The 25,087-nt window shown below is 43.9% G+C and overlaps 1 protein-coding gene across 1 annotated transcript; it reads right to left on the minus strand.

Annotated features, from left to right (window-relative positions):
- Positions 1-311: 311 nt before the first annotated feature.
- elovl4a (ELOVL fatty acid elongase 4a) lies at positions 312-23,553 on the minus strand. The gene is made up of 7 exons (XM_034175355.1): positions 23,332-23,553; positions 22,540-22,614; positions 16,512-16,699; positions 12,773-12,853; positions 9,468-9,639; positions 1,205-1,332; positions 312-1,101 (listed from the first exon to the last, which is right to left on the minus strand). Exons 2-7 carry the CDS (start codon positions 22,604-22,606, stop codon positions 760-762), a joined length of 978 nt encoding a protein of 325 aa, XP_034031246.1. The 5' UTR covers positions 22,607-22,614; positions 23,332-23,553; the 3' UTR covers positions 312-759.
- Positions 23,554-25,087: the final 1,534 nt, after the last annotated feature.

A 25,087-nucleotide genomic window follows, 5' to 3' on the forward strand; every position in this document is an offset into this window, starting at 1 on the left:
CTTTTAGAATGCTGCATAATGATGGAATGAAAGCTGCTACTTCAAATAAACACACACACACACACACAAATTAAAATAAGAATTTCATTTGATCTGTTTGATCAAAAGATGTGTACTACTTACAAAATAATAAAGAGCTTAGAGGAGGGGGAAAAGACAGGAAACTGTACATTATCATCAGCTTTACATTTGTAAACGCACACAAAATATGATGAGCTCAGCTATACAAATGGACACAGCTGAGCGTGCTGGGCTGCATCCTCCTGTCTCAATACAGCAGTGATCACTGACAACAAATCTATTTTGTTTTAAATGCAGCTTACTCAGCGTGCCAAACGAGCCCCGAAAACATTCCCGAATCCTCTTTAAGTGCCATTCATGGAGCTTTAAATCACTTTGTTGAACCACATTGACTTGGCACCACAAAAAAAAAGAGAAGGAACACTAAGATCTATCTCGTACCAGACATGACTGTATTTTTATTATAGATATTTTTATGACCTTTGACATCTCTCAGTGTGGGTCTTTATGCAAAACTCGTGGCCTAACCTCCTGAGACCCTGCGCCCACATAAGTGGATATTACATTTACCAAATCAAAACACGGGTATGAGGAGGTTGAATAAACGCATCACACCTCCACACGGTCATCCATCAAAATTGTCGTCCTTGGGTAAAGTCTTTCACGGTTTAGCACTGTTGCCCTAAAAGCAGAGGCCTCTCAGCCCCACCTCACCTCTGCGGCACTCGTCCTCTTCCTCTAATCTCTTTTTGCTCTTCCTTTCCTCTTCCTCCTCCCAGAGTTTTCCTGCGATTTCTCCTCTTTGCTTCCCGGCACCACGGCTCCATTGGCAGCCTTGCTGAGTCCGTTGAGGGTCCCGTTAGAAAGCGTCTTGCTTGCTTTGGAAGTGGCGGCGGCAGAGGAGGAGGAGGAGGCGTCACGTCTGGGCTGCTGGCGGCGGTACGTTTGGTAGTAGAAATTCCCAAAGAGGACGATGAAGGTGATGGCATAGCAGATGAGGGAGTAGTGCATCCAGTGAGGGAAGTCACAGTTGACATAGAGCGATAAAGCAGTGTGTCCGATGGTGACGTGGAACTGGACCTGAGACAAAAATATAAAAACCCATCAGATGGATCAGAAGTACATCAGAAAGTTGTACATGGGGCTTGAGGGTCATTATAGGAGTTAAACAAGTATGTTTTACCATCTGGATGATAGTCAAGTACTTCTTCCACCAAAGGTACTTCTGGATTTTAGGTCCACAGGAGGCCAAACCATAGTACAAGTACATCAAGACATGAATGGCAGCGTTCATGTGTGCACCAAAAAAAGCTGGAAAAAAAATTAGTCAATTAAATGTTGTTCACTACAACTGCAATAATTCTATACACCCTGATATTTTAACTACATTGCATACAGTAAAATATTGCCAATTGTATTCATGCTGTAATACTGAGCATTTTAAAACAAGTGAATTCCCAGAAAATTAGAAAACTGATTGAAAGACAGTTGTGCTTTGGAACTTTGCAGAAATAATTCAAAGGTGAAAAGCATGAGAGTTCATGCATAACTAATTTAATTTACTTTAATTTATTTTCATTTATATAGCGCCAAATCACAACAGAGTTGCCTCAAGGCACTTCACACAAGCAAGGTCAAACCTTACTAACCCCCAGAGCAGCAATGGTAAGAAAAAACTCCCTCTGAGGAAGAAACCTCAAGCAGACCAGACTCAAAGGGGTGACCCTCTGCTTGGGCCATGATACAGACACAAATTACAAAACGATTCACAAAATGAATATACAGGAAATGCTGTTGGTGCACAGGACAGGAGGGTCTCCAGCACAAATACCACACCCATCTCTGGATGGAGCTGCACCTTAAACAGAGAGAAAAAACAGAATCAGGCATCAGAAAGACAAGAAATACAGCATAATTTGTCAGCACTACACAACAAGCAAAACAGGAAATATCAAGGTGATCGTCGGCCACTAGCCCTAAACTTCACTAAAAGTCCCAGAATTTAGGTAAAGTTGAGGCCGCGGCCCACTTAGTTTCTTAATAAAATGAATTAAAAGAGTAAAAAGTGTAAAACCAAACTGTACCAGTATGCTAGCCATATGAAAGGGACAATAAGTGTGTCTTAAGTCTGGACTTGAAAGTCTCTACAGAATCTGACTGTTTTATTGATGCAGGGAGATCATTCCACAGAACAGGGGCACGATAAGAGAAAGCTCTGTGACCCACAGACTTCTTATTCACCTTAGTGTTGTGAAAGTGTAGGAACACGGACCCACAACAGGGGGCGCAAATGAACGGACAATGGAGGAAGTCAAATAGCACTTTTACTGTTGTGAAATAAGCACAACAAACACGACAGATTACAATAGTAGACAATGAAGTCAAATCACAAAAGGTGTCATGTGGGCAGGCTCGAAGATAGAAGACGTCTGTCCAAAGCAGAACCGGAACCACACGATTTCCTCCACCACCGAACCCCGGGGAATACTGGAGCCGCCAAGTCCTGAACTCGCAGGTGGCCACTGCCTCCGCTTGTCGGATCTGGTACTGCTGGCGAGGAACAAAAACAGTCAGATGTGGGTGCGCCTGCACCCAGCAACACGTATGGTGGAAAAACCACCTCCACCTCTCGTCAGGAAAATACTGGTAAGTGCAGGAATGTGAGTACTTATCCAAAAAAGTCCAATACAGTCTCCAGCTGTACTACTCACTGTCTGCACACAAGCAACAAAGTATTACTGTCAAGAAGACAACACAATTGGCTGAGTATGTTACCTCCTCGGTAGAGCGATATCTTGGCAAAGAGGTGGAGATGACGTCTTGCTGATATACCGATGCGGATCAGATGATTGGTGACAGCTGTCGTAGGTGACAGCTGTCACCCCGGCTGCTCCTGTGAGGCGGCAGCGCCCTCTGGTGCCTGGAGCCCGCACTCCAGGCAGGGTGCCCTCTGGTGGTGGTGGGCCAGCAGTACCTCCTCTTCAGTGGCCCACACAACAGGACCCCCCCCCTCAACGGGCGCCTCCTGGCGCCCGACCAGGCTTGTCCAGGTGGCGGTGGTAGAAATCGGCCAGGAGGGCCGGGTCCAGGATGAAGCTCCTCTTCACCCAGGAGCGTTCTTCAGGTCCGTACCCCTCCCAGTCCACCAAATACTGGAAGCCCCGGCCCATCCTACGGACATCCAAGAGCCGGCGCACAGTCCAAGCCGGCTCGCCATCGATGATCCGGGCAGGAGGTGGTGCCGGACCCGGAGTACAGAGGGGCGAGGTGTGATGCGGCTTAATCCAGGACACATGGAAAAGGGATGGATCCGCAGTGAGGCCGGAAGCTGAAGCCTTACTGCAGCTGGACTGATGACCTTGAGGATCTTGAATGGACCGATGTACCGATCCTGCAGTTTAGGTGAGTCCACTTTGAGGGGAATGTCCTTTGTTGACAACCACACTTCCTGCCCTGGCCGATACGCAGGGGCCGGGGTCCGCCGACGGTCTGCATGGGCTTTCGTCCTCATCTGGGCCCTTAGCAAAGCAGAACGGGCAGCACGCCACACCCGACGGCACTTCCGTAGGTGGGCCTGGACCGAGGGCACACCGACCTCTCCCTCAACCACCGGAAACAAAGGAGGCTGGTACCCCAGACACACCTCAAAAGGGGAGAGGCCGGTGGCTGACGACACCTGGCTGTTATGGGCATACTCGATCCAGGCCAAATGGGTACTCCAGGCCACCGGGTGCGCGGCCGTCACGCAACGCAGGGCCTGTTCCACCTCCTGATTGGCCCGTTCTGCTTGCCCGTTGGTCTGGGGATGATACCCGGATGAGAGACTCACCGTGGCCCCCAGTTCCCGGCAGAAGCTCCTCCAGACTTGCGAGGAGAACTGGGGACCGCGATCAGAGACGATGTCTGTTGGAATCCCATGCAGCCGGACGACGTGGTGGACCAGGAGGTCCGCTGTCTCCTGGGCTGTCGGGAGCTTCGGGAGGGCCACGAAGTGGGCCGCCTTGGAGAATCGGTCCACTATCGTGAGGATGGTGGTGTTGCCCTGGGACGGCGGGAGGCCCGTGACAAAATCCAGGCCGATGTGGGACCAGGGGCGATGAGGCACGGGCAGCGGCTGGAGCAGTCCCGATGCCCTGCGGTGGTCAGCCTTGCACCTGGCGCAGGTGGTGCAGGCCTGGATATAATCCCGGACGTCGGCCTCTAGGGACGCCCACCAGAAGCGCTGCCGGACAACTGCCACGGTTCTTCGCACCCCCGGATGACAGGAGAACTTGGAGCCGTGACAGAAGTCCAGGACTGCAGCCCTAGCCTCTGGTGGGACGTAAAGTCTGTTCTTCGGCCCAGTTCCGGGGTCCGGGCTTCGTGCCAGGGCCTCCCGGACGGTTCTCTCTACGTCCCAGGTGAGGGTGGCCACGATAGCGGACTCCGGGATGATGGGTTCCGGTGGATCCGACAACTCCGTTTTGACTTCATCTTCATGTACCCGGGACAAGGCATCCGATCTTTGGTTTTTGGTCCCGGGACGGTAGGTGATCCGGAAGTCAAAACGGCCGAAGAACAGTGACCAGCGGGCTTGCCTGGGGTTCAGCCGCTTGGCGGTCCTGATATACTCCAGGTTCCGGTGGTCAGTGAAAACCGTGAATGGCATGGACGTTCCCTCCAACAGATGTCTCCACTCTTCAAGAGCCTCTTTCACCGCAAGGAGTTCTCGATTGCCGACGTCATAATTCCGTTCGGCCGGGGTCAACCTGCGGGAAAAATAGGCACACGGGTGAAGGACCTTATCGGTCTCTCCGCTCTGGGAAAGCACAGCTCCTATCCCTGAGTCTGAGGCGTCCACTTCAACCACAAATTGGCGACTAGGATCGGGCTGCACCAGAATGGGTGCAGACGAGAAGCGCCGTTTCAACTCCTTGAACGCGGCATCGCAACGATCCGACCAGGTGAAGGGGACTTTTGGAGAGGTCAGGGCTGTCAGGGGGCTAACTACCTGACTGTAGCCCTTAATGAACCTCCTGTAGAAATTTGCAAAGCCGAGGAACTGTTGCAGTTTCCTACGGCTGGTAGGTTGGGGCCAGTCTCTCACCGCCGCGACCTTGGCCGGATCAGGAGCGACGGAGTTAGGGGAGATGATAAACCCCAGGAAGGACAAAGAAGTGCGGTGGAACTCGCACTTCTCGCCCTTCACAAACAGCCGGTTCTCTAACAACCGCTGCAGGACCTGACGTACATGCCGGACATGGGTCTCAGGATCCGGAGAAAAGATGAGTATATCGTCCAGATATACGAAGACGAATCGGTGCAGGAAATCCCGCAAGACATCATTAACCAATGCTTGGAATGTCGCTGGGGCGTTTGGAAGACCGAACGGCATGACCAGGTACTCAAAGTGACCTAAGGGGGTGTTAAATGCCGTCTTCCACTCGTCTCCCTTCTGGATCCGAACCAGGTGATACGCATTTCTAAGATCTAGCTTAGTGAACATTTGGGCTCCATGCAGGGGCGTGAACACTGAATCCAACAAGGGCAATGGGTATCGGTTACGAACCGTGATTTCGTTCAGCCCCCTGTAATCAATGCATGGACATAGTCCACCATCCTTTTTCCCCACAAAAAAGAAACCTGCACCCATCGGGGAGGTGGAATTCCGGATCAACCCGGCAGCTAAAGAGTCCCGGATGTAGGTCTCCATTGATTCACGCTCAGGTCGTGAGAGGTTGTACAGCCTGCTGGACGGAAACTCAACACCTGGAACCAAATCAATGGCACAATCGTACGGGCGGTGCGGGGGAAGGGTGAGCGCCAGATCCTTACTGAACACGTCCACAAGGTCATGGTACTCCACCGGCACTGTCCCCAGATTGGGCGGGACTCTGACCTCCTCCTTAGCCTGGGAACCGGGAGGAACCGAGGAACCTAAACATACCCGATGACAGGTCTCGCTCCACTGAATCACTACCCCGGACGGCCAATCGATCCGGGGATTGTGTTTTAACATCCAGGGGAACCTGAGAATCACACGGGAGGTGGCAGGAGTCACAAAAAACTCAATCTCCTCCCGGTGGTTCCCTGACACCACCAGAGTTACTGGAGGTGTCTTATGTGTGATTAAAGGGAGTAGGGAGCCATCTAGTGCCCGTACTTGCACAGGTGAAGTAAGTGCCACCAGAGGGAGCCCTGCCTCCCTGGCCCATTTGCTGTCTAGCAAATTCCCTTCAGAGCCCGTGTCCACCAGTGCTGGGGCCTGAAGGGTTAAATCCTCATAAAGGATTGTAACTGGGAGTCATGTGGCAATATGGGTGTGTCCCACGTGAATGTCTTGGCCCACCCCTAGCCCAGTTTCTAGGGGCGGGCATTGGTGTTTAACTGCTCGGGGCAGTCCCTCACCTGATGCTCTATCGAGCCACAAACAAAGCACGCTCCGTGGACCAGCCTCCTCTGTCTATCCGGTGGTCTAAATGTGGCCCTGCTCGTGTCCATAGCTTCATCAGCAGGGGGAGCTGTAACCACACGGAGCGTAGAGGCCGTGGAGCGTGGGGAGGGCGGAGCTCGGTCGGAGCTGGAAGGGAGAGGGACGGCGCGTGCCCGGCCACGCCCTTCGTCTCGTTCCCGACGGCGTTCTTCTAACCGATTGTCTAATCATATAACGAGATCAATAAGCCCATCTAAATCCCGCGGTTCGTCCTTAGCCACCAGGTGCTCCTTCAGGACCAACGACAGTCCGTTTACGAAGGCGGCGCGGAGGGCAGTGCTATTCCAACAGGACCTCGCAGCCGCGATGCGGAAGTCGACTGCATAAGCAGCTGCGCTCCGGCGCCCCTGTCTCATTGACAGCAGCACGGCTGAAGCAGTCTCTCCTCTATTTGGGTGATCGAACACTGTTCTGAACTCCCTCACAAACCCATCATATGTCTGAAGGAGCCGTGAATTTTGCTCCCAGAGCGGTGTAGCCCAAGCGCGTGCCTCACCGCGAAGCAGATTTATCACATAAGCTATTTTGCTAGCATCAGTCGCGTACATGACGGGACGTTGTGCGAAGACGAGCGAACACTGCATAAGAAAGTCCGCGCACGTCTCCACACAACCCCCGTACGGCTCTGGAGGGCTTATGTATGCTTCCGGGGAAGGTGGGAGGGGTCGTTGAACGACCTGTGGAACGTCACTGTTACGCACAGGGTCGACAGGAGGGAGAGCCGCAGCAGCGCCCTGAGGGCGCGCTTCCACCTGCGCGGCGAGAGCCTCCACCCTGCGGTTAAGGAGGACGTTCTGCTCGGTCATTAGATCCAACCGAGCCGTGAAGGCGGTGAGGATTCGCTGCAACTCACCGATCATTCCTCCTGCGGACGCCTGTGCGCCCTGTTCTTCCATTGGCCGTTCAACAGCCGGTTGATGCCCCTCGGGATCCATGACGTTGGCCGAGATATCCTGTTGTGAAAGTGTAGGAACACGGACCCACAACAGGGGGCGCAAATGAACGGACAATGGAGGAAGTCAAATAGCACTTTTACTGTTGTGAAATAAGCACAACAAACACGACAGATTACAATAGTAGACAATGAAGTCAAATCACAAAAGGTGTCATGTGGGCAGGCTCGAAGATAGAAGACGTCTGTCCAAAGCAGAACCGGAACCACACGATTTCCTCCGCCACCGAACCCCAGGAATACTGGAGCCGCCAAGTCCCGAACTCCCAGGTGGCCACTGCCTCCGCTTGTCGGATCTGGTACTGCTGGCGAGGAACAAAAACAGTCAGATGTGGGTGCGCCTGCACCCAGCAACACGTATGGTGGAAAAACCACCTCCACCTCTCGTCAGGAAAATACTGGTAAGTGCAGGAATGTGAGTACTTATCCAAAAAAGTCCAATACAGTCTCCAGCTGTACTACTCACTGTCTGCACACAAGCAACAAAGTATTACTGTCAAGAAGACAACACAATTGGCTGAGTACGTTACCTCCTCAGTAGAGCGATATCTCGGCAAAGAGGTGGAGATGACGTCTTGCTGATATACCGATGCGGATCAGATGATTGGTGACAGCTGTCACCCCGGCTGCTCCTGTGAGGTGGCAGCGCCCTCTGGTGCCTGGAGCCCGCACTCCAGGCAGGGTGCCCTCTGGTGGTGGTGGGCCAGCAGTACCTCCTCTTCAGCGGCCCACACAACACTTAGGGCCCTGTCCCACTGGCATTTAGGAGGATTTGCGCATGAAATGAGGAGACAAAAGCTGAGCGTCCCCAACAAAGGCGGGCGGAAATGACAAATGTCCCGGGGTGGATCAGCAAATACATGAGGAAGAAAAGCGGATATAACAGGGAACAGAAGCGAAGGCGACCGCGGAGGCGCCCCCATGAGGGGCACAGCGGCCGTGATGCACTCATCCATGCCCACTCTGTCTGCATGCGCGACATACCATTTGCGACCGTGATGTGGCCGTGCTGGGCACGCGTCATATCTGTTTTGCACGCTGTCCCGGTCCACCGCCAAGCCGCGCCAACTCGTGCCAACCCGTCGGTTGCGGATATCAGCGGATGACAGGGGATATGCAGCGCGTTGGTTGTGTATGTCCTGCGTATGTCTTCAGTATGTGTTCAGGCAGTGATGCGGATCTCATCTGCAGCAGGAATTTTGAGCCGCTCAAAAAATCTGGCTGCGGACATGCGTGCCTCTGCAGATGATCACGGACATGTTCGGATGGCGGCCGACTCATACAGGAATGTTACACGGTTATTGCGGTTGTTTGGCGCATGTGGGACACTTTTGTGCGCATTCCATCCACAAATCCTCCTAAACGCCAGTGGGACAGTGCCCTTAGGGACACAAAGTAGTCCTGCACCCTGAGAACGTAAAGCCCAGGCCGGTACATAAGGTTTAATTAGGTCAGCTAGGTAAGGAGGTGCATGTCTGTGAACAATTTTATAGACTAGCAGCAGAACCTTAAAATCTGTTCTCACTGGGACGGGAAGCCAGTGAAGGGATGCCAAAATGGGTGTAATGTGGTTGTACTTTCTGCTTCATGTCAAAAGTATGGCTGCAGCATTTTGAACCAACTGGAGACCCCTAATGCTAGACTGCGGTAAACCAGAAAATAGAACATTGCAGTAGTCCAATCTAGAAGAGATAAATGCATGGATCAGGGTCTCAGCATCAGTCATAGACAGGATCGGACGAATCTTCGCTATATTTCGCAGGTGGATGAAAACAGTCCTTGTAATATTTCTAATGTGGAGGTCAAATGTGTCTGAGGTCTAATGTGGCTGAGGTTTGCAGTCCGATGAGTGCCGCTCTGCTTGTCTCACTGCCTGCAGTAATACTCAAATTCTAATCCACATCAGTTAAAGATTTAAGGGAACGTGTTTTTGGAAGACTGATTGTTTGCATATGCAGTGAAGTCTGGATGTGTAAAGAGCTCCACATCAGCTGGATGAGGTATACATTTCTGAATACTCACACTGTCCTCCTGCCACCCACTTGATGCCAATCCACCAGAGCGTGAACATGGAGCAGTGGTGGTAGACGTGCAGGAAAGTAACCTGGCTGAACTTTTTCCGCAGGATAAAAAACACCGTGTCCAGGTATTCAATGCCTTTGGAGATGAAATACCACCACAAAGCTCCTGCCACCTGTCTCGGGCAGGACATAAGGATAATGACAATAAAAGATGAGGGTATTGACAACAGGACATGAGGATAATGAGGACAGGACATGAAGATACGTACAGAGTATGAGGTTAGGGAATGAGGATAATGAAGACAGAACATAAGGACAAAGGGGAAATATGGGAATACGGGCATACAGGAATAAAAAGGATCATAAGGACAACATGGGGATAATAAAGACAAGGCATGAGGATAACAAAGACAACATGAGTATAAGGAAGACAGAACATGAGGATAACAAAGACAACATAAGGATGATGAAGACAGAATATGAAGACAATATGAATGAACATATGTGGATAATGAGCACAAGACACAAGGACAATGAGCACAGAGCATAAGGATAATGAGAAGAGGATACAAGAATAATGGGGACAGGACATGAGGATAATGAGCACAGTACATGATGATAATGAGGATAGTGCATGAGGATAATGACCACAGGACATCAAATCAAATCAATTTTATTTATATAGCGCCAAATCACAACAAACAGTTGCCCCAAGGTGCTTTATATTGTAAGGCAAGGTCATACAATAATTACGGAAAAACCCCAACGGTCAAAACGACCCCCTATGAGCAAGCACTTGGCGACAGTGGGAAGGAAAAACTCACATGACATGAGGATAATAAGTACAGTACATGATGATAATGAGGATAGGACATAAGAATAATGAGCACAGGGCATAAGGACAATAAGCACAGAACATGATGATAATGAGGACAGGACATGAGGGTAATAAGCACAGAATATGATGATAATGAGGATAGAACATAAGAATAGTGAGCACAGAACATAAGGATAATGAGGATAGGACATGAGGATAATAAGGACAGAACATGATGATGACAGTAGGACATGAGGATAATGAGCACAGAACATGATGATAATAAGGACAGAACATGATTATAATGAAGGTAGGACATAAGGATAATGAGCACAGAACATGATTATAATGAAGGTAGGACATGAGGATAATGAGCACAGAACATGATGATGATAATAAGGACAGGACATGAGGATAATAAGGACAGGACATGAGGATAATAAGCACAGAACATGATGATAATAAGGACAGGACATGAGGATAATAAGGACAGGACATGAGGATAATAAGCACAGAACATGATGATAATAAGGACAGGACATGAGGATAATAAGCAGATAACATGGTGATAATGAGGGGAGGACATGAGGATAATGAGCACAGAACATGGTGATAATGAGGACAAGACATGATGATAATGAGCACAGAACATGATGATAATGAGGACAAGACATGATGATAATAAGGACAGGACATGAGGATAATAAGCAGATAACATGATGATAATGAGGGGAGGACACGAGGATAATAAGCAGATAACATGATGATAATAAGCACAGACCATGATGATAATGAGGACAAGACATGAGGATAATGAACATAGGACATGATGATAATGAGAGTAGGACATGAGGATAATGAACACAGGACATGAGGACAATAAGCATGGAACATGATGATAATGAGGTTAGGACATGAGGATATGAGCACAGAACATGATGATAATGAGAGTAGGACATGAGGATAATAAGGACAGAACATGATGATAATGAGGTTAGGACATGAGGATATGAGCACAGAACATGATGATAATGAGAGTAGGACATGAGGATAATGAACACAGGACATGAGGACAATAAGCATGGAACATGAGGATAATAAGGACAGGACATGAGGATAATGAGCACAAAGTAGAAGGATAATGAAGGCAGGACAGGAGCATATGGTCCAAAACAGCCAAAAGTAGAAAGAAAAAATAGAAACAGTTTAAAAAGTGCAGTAGTTCTCTCACATGTAGGTACATAGAAATTTTCATTGAATTAGTTAATTGAATTTCAGGTACTGTACATACAGAGAATCACAAGAGTCCTGCTATAATGTGTTCTACTGTAATCTATTCTATTCATTGACATCTTGATCTTTGCATCAACTGACACTAACTGACTCCTGGTTCTGTGTCAAGTGTAATGATGTCATGGAGCAAGAAGAATGAAGGTGAAACTCGACCAGGATTCCAGCTCGGACATTTCCTGATAACAGGACCAGGGTCAAAATGAACTGAGGTGGATATCAGGTTTCTAAAACCACTGAGGGACAAGCTTCCCTGACAGGTTCCACCCAACACTGTCTTAAGATTTGTTTTTGCAAGTGTAGCTTTACTCAACGTGATTTTTTTTAAATGAAAGTCAGGGTAAAATGGTTTTAAGACTTAAATTAGCTCTTGCGGTTTCCAGTGGAAATGTATCTGTTAACAATTTTGCACATGTTCCATCACAGTAGTGCAGGATTAGTTAACCACACTGACGGGATGCACGGCCTGATTTAGCCGTGCGATCCGCCTCCCAAAAACACACGTCTCAAACCTGACCTTGTAGAATGAATACAGACACCTTTTAACATTGCGGGGAAGAGATTACATTATTTTGATGAAAGAAACACACCATTACACCAAAACAAATGTAGGAAATTGTTGAAGTCACACCTCTTAAAAAATGCCTCTTGAAGAGGAAAAACACATATATAAGTTGCACCATTTCTGTATTATCAGCTCTTTAATTTGGGATTTTTTGTGCATTGTTGTAGTTTTATTATTATTATTATTGGCCTTTATTCTTTCATTATTCAACTTTATTTTGTTTAGTGCTTTGATTCCTGAGAAAGGCCTATGTAAATAGTCATTATAATTATTATTCATAATAACAAATGTGTGATTGTTCTATATGTAAGTTGCACTGGAGTATAAATCACAGGACCTCCTAAACTAATAAAAAACTGTGACATACTCTGGAAGATATGGTATGCCTATGACTGGCTTGTTGCTTAGCAACAGGAACTGCAGCAACACCCCCTACAACACAAATGCACACAATCCATCTACCCCACCCCCAAAATACACACAAACAACCCCCCAAAAGTGGGTATGTGGGTGCGTCCCCCTATGACTGGCCTGTTGCTAAGCAGAGTAGTTATAGTGTACTAAAAGCAACTAGCTACAGTACTGTGCAAAGGTTTTAGGCACATTTAAAGTAGCTAGAACTGAATTTACTCACCCTAACTTCATTGGGGTCATCTGAATAATCCACAGGTTGACAAATGTAGCTGTAACTTGCCACCCGCGCCGCCAAAAACAGCTGGAAGACAAAATAATATTTCATCTGACTGGGTGATATGAAGACAGAAATGCAGAGAGATGATGTGCAGATGTTCTATTACACTGTAATAAGGTTAGACCAAACCCGGAAGGGAAAACTGCTACTGATGGATCTCGAAGAATTATTATGGTTTCATGGAGTCAGTTTCTATCCGCTGACACAGCTCACCCATGTGGGCGAATGCAGGACCAGCATGATGAATGATGGTTTAACAGCAGAGGTGGAAAACTCTGGTTTCAGAAAGTAAAAGCCCCGCCATGTACGTATTGCTTCTACCTTAGCACCTAAAACAGGTGATGTTAATAATTATCTCATCCACCTGCCTGAAGAGTTGAATTACAATCAGCTGGTTAATTAGGAAGATGGAACAAATATGTAGTTGGACTTTTACTTTCTGAAGCCGGAGTTTTCCACCTCTGTTTAACAGCAGCATCAAACATGACAAATAGACCCCACAGGCAGCCCGGAACTTCCTCCCTCACTGTCAAGCAATGGCAGAACCGCTGAAAACAAACCCATTCATGTGTTGACATCTCTGCCTTGTCCACACCTTTTTTTTTTTTCCACATTAGCCAGTTTTGTTGACATCAACCTGCCCCAGAAACCTGGTTTCAGCAGACAGGAGAGATGCCACGAAGCTGTGTTGTTATTGTAGGTTGTGCAAACCATGACCACAAGCATGGTAAAATGTTATCTTTTTTGAGCTGCCCAAGAGACAACGTAGCCCTGACAGGAGAGATAAATGGTTGGCAGCTATCCACAGGGAGAATGAAATGGATCACACTGGAGTCCCTCAAAGTCCAGAGCACTTTTTTTCTGAATACTTCATCCATGGTAAATATATTTTGCTTCATATTTTAAAACAGGGCCTGTATGAACAGGGACATCAATGGTGTTGGTGAGGGTTGATTCATAGTTGCTTCAATAGTTTCTGAAATTGAAGTACATTTCTGACATCATTATTATTATTATTATTATTATTATTATTATTATGTTGTGATAATAATTTGCAACTAGATGAGGCCAATTCCAAGTCAGCCTTAAAAATATGACAGATGAGATGAGAGATGAGATGAGATTTATTGTCATTGCCATTACATGAGTGCAACAACAACGAAATTACGTTTACACTCCAATTACCTCAGACAAAATACAGCAATGAATCCACAATTATTACTAGTTGAACGTAATAATGGCACACATCAAAATTAAAGATGACACATATATATTTGACATTGTTTATGTGCACTAAACTTGAAGCAGTCTGTCATCAGAATTGAGGAAAAGTGGGTGAAGGCTGCAGCAGGAGGGGCCCGCACCACCCATATATGTTGGTTGCATAGAATATTCTCGAAAAAACATTGATAAGGCAGGGATTATTATTGGGGGGATTCTTTTATTTATTTTTGACATGCATAGTATTGAAAAATCGAATTTCTATGTATACATTTGTGTGCATGTAATATAATGTCACATATTTGTAAATAAATTAACATGGGGAACTGGATGTCAAGCTGTATGTGTGCACATAAGATTTTTTATTTATTTATTTATTTTTTAGTCATTTAGCAGGATTATTTGCAAAATTTGTGTGTGTGTGGGGGGGGGGGGGAAGACAAAATTTTGTTTTGTCCATAAGGGCTTTCATGCAACCAACTTGTTTTAAAGGTTGGCCTCAAGCACAACTACATTTTCTCATTTCAATTCAATTCCAACAGATTTGCAAGCAATTCCAGTTCAATGAAAATGTTGCAATTGCTCAAATAATTTACACAAAGCAACAAGAATCAAATCTTTGCCCTCTTTAAGGCCAAAACATGGCACGGTTCCCATTATGAGCAGTGAGTGATCATAGCAGATGAGGAAGTTGAGGCACTTGTATGCGTCACAGTATGGACCTTGTTATCCTACACTGGTCAGATTTGGTTTTATTTCAAAGTAATTACAATTTAGCAGTTGCCATTATGATATTGTATTGAAACAAGGTTGGTGATCTAACTGAATAATTAAACTTGCATAATGTGTAAAAGTGGTACTCCTAAAACAGCAACAGGCCACAACCACCACCAGTGGGAAGTCCACAGCTCTACATCGGGTGACTGAAAATGCAGATCTGGCTAGAATTTATTATCTTGCTTTGTTTAGGGAGTGCATAATGAGACAGGTTAAGCAGATACCTTTGTGTTATGATAGCAATAAGTTTATTTCACCTAACATCCCCTCACAATTAGGATTTTTTTTTCATTTATATGTTATATTCCAAGAGACCTGCAACAAATAATACAGCACTCCATATGATCATGTGGGGCTGGTTAAACAATGTCTTTTTTTTAATTTATTTTTTATTTTTTTAAAAGCTTAGTAAAACTAAAAATGCTTCAACCAACCTGGTATGTTGACTAAGTAACAGTACAAGTCTCCAAACTCCATTCCAGGCCACTGAGATGGGTCGTCCACCCAGACGGACGTGTGTGTAACTCTATAAGCGACAGTTTGAGGTCCTATCTACTCCTAGCCTCACTGCTGAGGGCATCCACATAGTATCCACATCCTTTTGCTAAGGAAAATTGGAACGTTCCACCAGGTTTCACTGAGACTGACTCAAAATTAACTGAACAAACAAGAAAACTAGAGAGCACTCAGAGTGGGGGTCTTCACCAAGGCCCTGACAGCTTATCTGTCCTTAACTATGTGCCAGTATGGGCGCTGTTTCACCAAAGTACAACAAACTTGGTAATTGATCGAAGGCATATCTATTTAATAATAATAATATTAAAAAAATTATGAATTAAAAAAGGTCTGGGATTATGTAGCTACCTGACCCAAGATCTGCCAGTTAATGAATTTTCCCTGAATTTGGGTCATGTCATTTTCAGATATCCTACAGCTAAATAAATAAACAAACTGGTTTAAAATACTGGAATGGTGGAGGTTCTACAAAAGCACCATTTCCTTATTTTATCCAAGAAAAAAGTTTAAGTTCTTCCTGGGTTTGTGTTTGTCTCTCTGCCTGCCTGATTGTTAGGTGAATTAACTGAAATACTATGTTTTTTTGTTTTGTTTTTTTTTTACATTGCAGTAATGTAACCCAGTGCACTTTGGTGAGGACATGGATGTGAATCAGATTTAACTGTCAAATTCTACAACATTCTAAAATAGAATGTTTTCATTCTTTTTCTTGTCAATCACACAAAATTTAAACTTTTGAAAAATTTGGAAGATGTGACTCATTTTTCACAAATGTAAGACTGGTGTAGATGTGGATCCAGATCTCACATGGGGTCAGTGTGTCTAGTCAACATGTTCTTGTGACACGTTTAGCATGATATCATACCAAACGTAAAGTGCAATATTTCATAATTCCTAGGCAGGTCCACAAATTTAGCATTTAATGGTCAGAAATGTGTTTGCATTTTGGTTAGGGTTACAGTCAGGATTAAGGTTTGTTATAACAATAATATAGGTATGAGATTAATTTCTGCAGGGGGAGGGGGAGTTTGGACAGAAAATCCACCATATTGTTTTTGGTGACATCATCACCACCTTTTTTCATAGGTTTTGCTTTTTCCTTTCAACCATAACTAAAAAACAAAACAAAAACCGGTGGCCACTTGATATACAAATGGCTATATTGTACCTCTTTGAAGATGAAGAAGTTGAGGAAGACCATGCTGAAGTTGTAGACGATGAGGGTTTTGCGGAGCTGGAAGGGCTCCCTGTTCTTCATGTATTTGGGTCCCAGCCAGAGAAACAGCAGGTAGGAGGTGCTGATGGCCAGCGTGGGCAGCGGGTTGTCCATCAGAGGCCATTTCTCCACTCGCTTGTCTGTGAGACAAAAGTTCTCATAGTATTGAAAAGTTATCTTTGATAAAGATAAAATGATAAACCACCCAAAAATGTATCAGAAGTTACAGATAACCGATAACAGATAAATTATAATATTGTCTCTGGTACATTTGCAACTTGTCATGGACTGGGCTATTTGGCTAGTTTTTGTTTTCTTTGTTTCCCACCAGGTGGCACGTGAGCGGAGCTGAGCAATTTGCAGACCTCACCTGCAGCTAGTTGTCCCCTGATCAGGAATCTCACCTGCAGCTCATCTCTACCTGATCAGGGGCTGCTGCATTTAAACCCTGACTATGCAGTGGATCAGGGCCAGAGACTCGACTTTGTGACACTGTTACGTTGGATGCTGAAGCTGACTCAGGTTTGACGTTTATGTCTCTGGTGAAGAGGAGAGGATTCGTTGAGGTCTGCCGTCAGACAGCACACTTCCTAAGGTAATTTGGTTTCTATAATTTTCATTATTAGAACCTGCAGGTTTGGCGTTCCCTCGCGCCTCCCGGTTTGAGCTGCTATGTAAATTGTTTGATCAGCTTCTCCCGCAGCTTGCGTTTTGAACCTCCTGCCAGTGAGAATGCTGACCCTAAATTAAGCCTGGAAGTTTGTTGCTGTATAAATTCTGACTGTGAGCACCTTGAAAATATCTGTCAGCGTTGTAGAGTGTTTAGACTCACCTCCGTCTCTCCTCTTCCCCAGACTCAGCTTCGTTGCGGCCACGTGGTTCTGGTTCTGCTCCTGGTCCAACGCCGCTGTGACTTCCAGCCTCTTTGAACTGCCTGGAGCGGGCCGTGTCTTCTACCTCACAGACCATCGACGTTATTATTTGTTCACCATATTCACTGTTTGTTAATTAAATCTGTTTTCATTCCAACCGTCTCTGCTTCTGTTGCGCTGGGTCCGGTCAAATGCTGGGTCGGGCTTCAAACTCGCATCCCACACAACACAACTACTAATAAACCGTATTTGAGTTTAAATATCACAATAGCTTTTAAGAATATTAAAAGTGGCAACAGATCCAAACAATGAGACCACACGTTTGTCTTTAAACATCCTGCCCACTGCTGGAAGCCCTTGGTTACTGCACAAAGGCAGCCATTAAGCCAGCTCTCTATTAATCTCAATACGCCGGTCAGGCAGAGGTCTTGGAAAATAAAATCATTCTGACTTATGGTTTTGAGTTATAAATAACACTGATAGAGTAACTCCATTAATGTCAATTCTGTCATTTGTACAAAGTTAAAATATAACATATATGTTTTAATGTTGAATAATGCACTAATTCTGAGGTTTTGTAACAAACACAGACAGATCGCAAAGGATTCTGGGTAAAAGTGCCTCTGCTAAACACTGATTGGTTCAGTCATTCATTATGTAAACCAACAAGTTAATGTGACGTGTGTCGTCTGTTGGTGTTTACAGATAAATGTGCTTTTGTAAAATATTACATTTTTTATTTGTAAAAACAGGCATTTTTATGGAGCCCTGAAAGTGTCATTGCAAAATGTTTTGCATGTGAAGAGAATGGGCCTCATGTATCAAAGTTGTGCACTTGTGGCGGAAATTTACGGTATAAATTTGAAGTACACCAAAGTTGCCGTGACATGTATCAAGCAGTGCACACCTGCCCATTTCCAGCGTATGCCTGACGTGACCTTGATAAATGCAGCGGGTGAAAACAATCGTAATTATAATAAACACGCCCATAAATATTCAGACTCCGCTTCAGACACACCCTCATTTTACGACATGGAAGCCAGGAAGACGGCAAAGAAAAAGAACTCCACCAATCACTATGCGTGCCAATAGAGCGTCAAAAGCGGCCGTCGTATCAATTGTTTTGTAGTATAATCAAAAAAGTGTTACAGTGGTCCCTCGTTTATCGCGGGAGCTACGTTCTAAAAATAGCCCGTAATACACGAAACTGCAACGTAGTCAGCATTATTTTTTACAATTATTATAGACGTTTTAAAGCTGTAAAACCACTTGACACACTTTCTCAATCAGGCATGAACATTTTCTCACTTTTCTCTCGTGTGTAAACACTCTCAAAGTTCAAACCTTAGTAGAAAAATAAGACCAAACTGTTTTCAGGCCCAAACATTTGTTTGAGAACTAAAAATAGAACGTTTTCCTATAAATAATTATGATGGCTTTTAGAACTAACGAATTTAATTTTAACGATCAACGTACGAGGTCGGACACATAAGAAATTATTAATAGTGACTGACCAGTATTTCACAGATCGCACCTCTTTGTCGTGGCGCTGCGCCTTTTTCCACTCACACCTGGCTGCAGGTGTCTGTTTCCGAGTGACAAACACAGTTATGAGTAGTTGTTGGCGCTCTTTTTTCTTCAGGGCGAGAAGATTCTTATAAACAGACACGCAGAACACAGAACACTGTAAAAAAAAAAAAAAAAGGCATGCAAAATTGGACTAAAAACTCCGCGAAACGGCGAGGCCGCGAAAGGTGAACCGCGTTATAGCGAGGGACCACTGTATTCTCTTTTCACATGTTAATATTTCTTGACGTGGATATTTGCTCGCTCAATTAATAAGACGCCTAATTTTTCAGATTTCTTTATTTTTAAAATGTATTTCTTTATTTATTTTATTGGAACAAACGAATGGAGACAACACAACCTGACTGCAGCACGGGCGAAGGGAATGACAACACTACAGTTGTTATTATCAATTTCATTGTCTAAAACGATCACACCACATAAAGTTAAGCTCGGCGCTGCTCTGGCTCCAGGCTGTGGAGAAAAAGGCGAGCAGCGCTTTCTTTGCGGTCAGCGCTGTGGCCACGGATCGTGCTCGATAGACCAGCAATCCAGCAAAAAGCGGGATTTGTATTGATTATTATGTAGTATGATCAGGAAAGTGTTATTTATCTAACATATGCATTGATTTGTATAATGGCACTGTTTATCATGTTGATCATTTTCATTTTTATGTGGATTCCAGCGCTGGTTCATTTTGGTGTATAATTTACGCCACCTCTCGACCTGGTGTATATTTTCAGCGCAGCATACGCCAACGACCACATTGATAAATACCAAGTAGCGCAGCCGTTTTGGCGTACACCCCATATACGCTCAAATATCGCCGTACGCACGTTGATACATGAGGCCCAATGTGCGCGCATGTTATTAGTGCCATGCTCACGTTTGATGATGTTGTAAAACGTGCACTAAATATTGTCTTGACACATAAATGTTGGCTTTACACTGTGCGAGTTTTGGCCCTTTTTCAGATGATTTTTCATTCGTGAGAGAATTTTTTGGACCAAGTTTTGCATCGTGTGGTGTACATGGAGTAACTGCGTTTAACATCTCACGACCACCTCCTGATTGCCGATCGTATGGTTGAATGAAAATCAAACCTGTTTGATATTATTTTGGTCGGCCGTCGTTTGGTTATCCTGCTGCTGAGGGACTACAAGCATCCAACTGCTCGCACCGTGCCTGTGCAAACACCACAGAGCTGTCTTGTAATGTTATTTTTTTGTTGTTGTTTTGTTTTGTTTTTAAACTTAATTTGTAAAAAAAAAAAAAAAAAAAAAAAAAGACATTTGAAAAGCCAAAAAGTTGATTTGACAACCATCTGATATAACCAGGGTCAAAATAAATAGAACACTGCCATCTACTGGTGCCCAGACGCTTAGTACTTAGGGCGAATACTGCCATGAACACTACTGGCCAGTAGATGGCAGTAGAGGTCTGAAAAACTTGCCAAAACAAAATCCCAGATAATCCATGTCTGCTACATTTAAGATGCGTGGAATTTAACAAACGGAAATACAATAACGTCTATAAATCCAGAGAATATATTCATGAGAGTTTTAGGCACTAGAGTTTAATGCTGCTGTCCGTAGAGCCTGAACAGAGTGTGTGAAATGCATTTGTCCTGTCGTGAACATACTGAGATTAGACTATCCTACCCATAATGCACTACTGGGCATAGCATGTGCTCACTAAAACCTTAAAGTTAGCACATTACTTTAAAACTAAAACATATATCTGATATTTTCACTTTATAAAACGTCAGACATGACAGTAATTTTAAATAACTTGTCCAAAATTAGTTTGGTTAAAATTTCAACCATAAGTTAAAAATGTATGTCTCTGGATGACTTGGGTGATACTGCCAGCATATCAGTATGGTGTAAGGGAATGGTTTTTTTTTTTTTTTTTTTTTTTGGTGAGACCAGTTCTGTTTTGCCTGTAGAGAAAAGTGTTTGTTTGTTTTTTTGGGGGGAGCAGCGCTCTTCTGTTTGCAGAGGGTGGAACTATGCATCTGTTAGAAAACTTTTAACAGGTAGGAGCTCAACTGATTTTAAGTTTTAAACATGTATGTCACTGTTCATCTTTGCTTACTATGTTATTGGTCTAAAAGTTATCAGACAAAGATGTAGCGGAAGATAATTAGTCGATAATGGTTTTTAAAGTTATCTAAAAAGATAATCCGATAATGAAAACATTATCTTCAATAATTATCTGTTATCGGATTATCGGAACTGTGCCCACCACTGCACACCACACACACACACACACACACACACACTGCTTTCAGCTAAATATAGGGGAGATCAGGGGAAAGCGTAACAGCACCTGCTCTACAAATCACACATACAACATGCAGGTTCAATAGCCTCCTCCCACCCACTTCACCCAAACCCTTCCATCCACCCCTTCAAAATAAAAGCCACATGAATTTTGAGTTTGGAGGCTTTTGTTTTTTTTGTGTGTGTGGGGGGGGGAGTAGCATTGCCAATCTAAATCTAAATCTATTTTGATACTTTATGTCTCACTGTATTCCAGTCCAATAGTCTACAACAGCTGATCAGGTTGACATGATGGGGGCCAGTTGTTACCTTTTTGCAAAATGTGTTGCTATTATTTATTTATTTATTTATTTTTGCATATGACCACATATTGACATACAGTATTTTGAGCTGAAAAGTTGTTGGGAGCATGCCTGACATTTTGGAATTGGAAAAGTGCAGCAGATGATGATGAAGGTGTGATCTGAAAACATTCTGTGCACTTTTTTAAGCTGGCTTTAAAAGACCTTTCTCTCCTCACATAAGAAAAGCCCAAACAAATGTAACTTAATTTCGCACATCTCCTTTTCAGTAAACTGAATACTCATATCATATTATTCAATTTGAGATAAAATAATCAGCAGAATGTGATAATGAGAAAATATAGTAATTTCTATTTGCAGCTGTAATTATGACACTTTCCTGCTAATAGAAGACACACGCTTGTTAATTTCTTCATAAACATATTATTTTGATACTGCTTATAAAGAATGTGTTGAATCTGTGACTGTTTCCCTTTAATGTTGTCACTTGCCCCAGCCTCCCCAATATAGTAACAACAGACTGTCTTGTATGTGAAATCAATGATACAGGTTGAAAAATGTGCTGTTTCGAGATACATGCTGAGATATTGTGAGAAAATTGTTAGCTCCACTAATAAAAGTTGAACTTGGACAAACTTTACAAAAAAAATACTGCATTTTTTATACCTAAATGTATTAGAATTTCTCAAAGTATATTTATTATTCAGTCAAAACCTTGAATAATAAATATAATTTCAGGAAAAATAATGCAGTTAGGTGTAACATATTACAGTAATATTTTTTAAGTTTGTCCACGTTTCATTTTTTTGTCAGTGTCTGACACAAAACTTTTGAGTGCTTAGTGCTGACGCAAAATGTGTTATAACTGCTCCCGGTCTCCCCTATACATCAGCCTTTCATTCTCTCAGTCAAACCTCACTCTGTCACATCCGTCACGGCCAAGAGAGGTCGTCACCTGCAATGGTCAGGGTCCATTTGTAGAACTCGATGGTGTCATTGATTAAATGCGTAACGATCTCCATCTGTGGACCTGAAATCAAAGATACGGGCGTCAGATGTGAGCTGTTTAGACACCGAAGTGGCGCCGGATCTATTTGCTCCCCGTAATCAAGGATTTTTGGCAGTAAGATTCACACCCAAGACAGCCGGACGCGTGTTAGACGAGGCTCCGCGGGGCCGTGATGGATGGGCTCTGGGCGTCATTGCGCACAAAGAACACCAGCCGGCTGCACGCATGTGTCAGCAGATTTCTGCCTCGAGCACGGCCGTCGGTCAAACTGAAGGCACTCGTCTTGCTGGATTTACCTCACGGCCCTGTTTTGCCGTTAAAATGGGTCACAGCACCGAAAGAGGCTGGAAACAAGCGGAGGGCACAGTCATTACAAAAGATGACGGCCTCGTCTCCGCAGCGCGCAGCGGATCTGGCGCTGCTGCTGCCGCATCTGCTACACTCCTCCGTTCACCAAACCCTCCCCGACTGTCCCACTGCACAGTTATTAAAGACTGAGCACATAATATTCTAAGTAAATCTTATGACTCGCAGATGTGCGCTCTGCGGCACGCAGTCCGGCCTTCAAGGCTGCAGCTACAAAAGCTGGCAGATTTTCCTGTTTCTCTTTCAGGTGCACAAATAAAATACGATTATAATGAGCAAACTAATAACCAAGACAAAATATTAATCGATGCATTGCGCGTGCAATAATGATTACGCCTTCTGGGCGGATGGAGATGCTTAATGTGGCCTTACCGTGTGCGTAAAATCCGTCTGTAATGATATTCCGTACGAGGTGACGCAGTGAGCGCTTTCCGCTTTCAGCTGTTCACGTTTGCTGAAAATCGAATCGTTTTTCCTCCTTTATCCTGGCGATGTGCGAAATCTATCGTCGGGGGACCATACTGCGCTACTGGATGGATAAATACCTCATTCGATCCCTGCAACAGCAACGACAAGACAGACGCAACACCGGCTTTATTTCCGATCACACCTTCAAAATGCTAGTTAAAAATAATAAAAAAAAATCTTAGATTTTTTTTTTCCTTTGTGTCTAATACAATATGCTTATTGAGACAACACAGTCTAAGACGCTATATTTGTTATTTTTAAATTTTTGGCATCACGTTGTGCAGTTTTTCCCTGCAGACACACGCGTTTATTTGAAAACCTCGGTTTTTCCAACATTGAAGGCATTATTTATTTTGTTAAATACAAAATTATACAGAAACAATGTAAAAAAAAATGAAACAAAAATAACAAATCAAATACAACATTAAAAAATAATAATAAGAATAAGAATTAAATAATAAAAAAAAATTCAAACATAACTGGTATTGATTGTAATTAATGTTTGAAATTGGACTGTGTAGGCTCTCAGTTGTCCAGGTGGTTTCCATTGTAGAGAAGCTTGAAGCAACCCAGTCCAGTCGAAGATTCAAGCTTCTCTACTTTGAAATTGGACATTAAAACAGCAGTGATGACAACAATACAGACATTTAACCGTTTGTTATATTTATTCTTATTATAATTTAAGATCTAACTTTTCCAGATTTTAAATAGGTTTCTTCAGAATATTGCCTGATGAAATCTGCACTTATGAATACAAATCAAATTACATCCGTCAGAACGCCTTTTAAAATAATCAACTCACAAATTTATTTTCCTGCAAGCGACATGGTGAAACAGCGCCCCCTTTTCAGTGGGTTTGGTAATAAGTAATAATTAAGTGTTCTTTATTTCCGGTCTTATTCTGTCTAACTTGATGCAGCTCGTGCCTCATGGAGATGATGCACACTCTCGGTCCAATGAGAGCGGCACTCTGAGCAGGGTGGAGATGATGCTGGAGAGATGCTTAGCGCATGCGCAGTCGTGGAGGTGGGTGCAGCACAAGTAGCAGCAGCAGAAGCGGACATAAGATAGAAGGGCACTCGGCGAGTTCATCCCTCTGCCAAATACAGTAATAATGGGCACCTGCATTATTATCTATGACTATAAGAATTGCTGAAATATGTTGGAGATAGTGTAAATAGGAAAAACAAAACAGGCAAATAATTCACAGAAAAATATAAATGCTAACAGAAATAATTAAAATGATTAATTATTGAGGAAGTATGAACAGACTATTGAAGTAAATTATCAAAGTAATTTAAAAAAATAAAATAGAATATTCATACATTAAATAAAAGAAAAAGTGAATGTACAAAAATGTAAACATATACGTGAATATTTTTGTTTATTTTTTTACCCAGATTTTCTTCTATTACTTTTTAAAACATGTTTATATTTATTGTTTATCCTATCAGCGCATTTATTTCAGTATGCATTCATTTTTTTTCCAGTATGTTTTAAGTGTTTTAACTAGTTCTTTCTTTGTCTGTGATTTTTTTTCTTGTTGTTGTTTTTGCTTGTTGTTGTTGTTTTGTATCATTGCATTTAATTTACTTTGACTTTTGACAGTCCACTAGCTGGTTTTATTTTGAAAGTCTAGACCAGAAGCTGTCGCGGTCTG

The sequence above is a fragment of the Thalassophryne amazonica genome, chromosome 7 (genome assembly GCF_902500255.1).
Source record: "Thalassophryne amazonica chromosome 7, fThaAma1.1, whole genome shotgun sequence".
NCBI classification, from domain to species: domain Eukaryota; kingdom Metazoa; phylum Chordata; class Actinopteri; order Batrachoidiformes; family Batrachoididae; genus Thalassophryne; species Thalassophryne amazonica.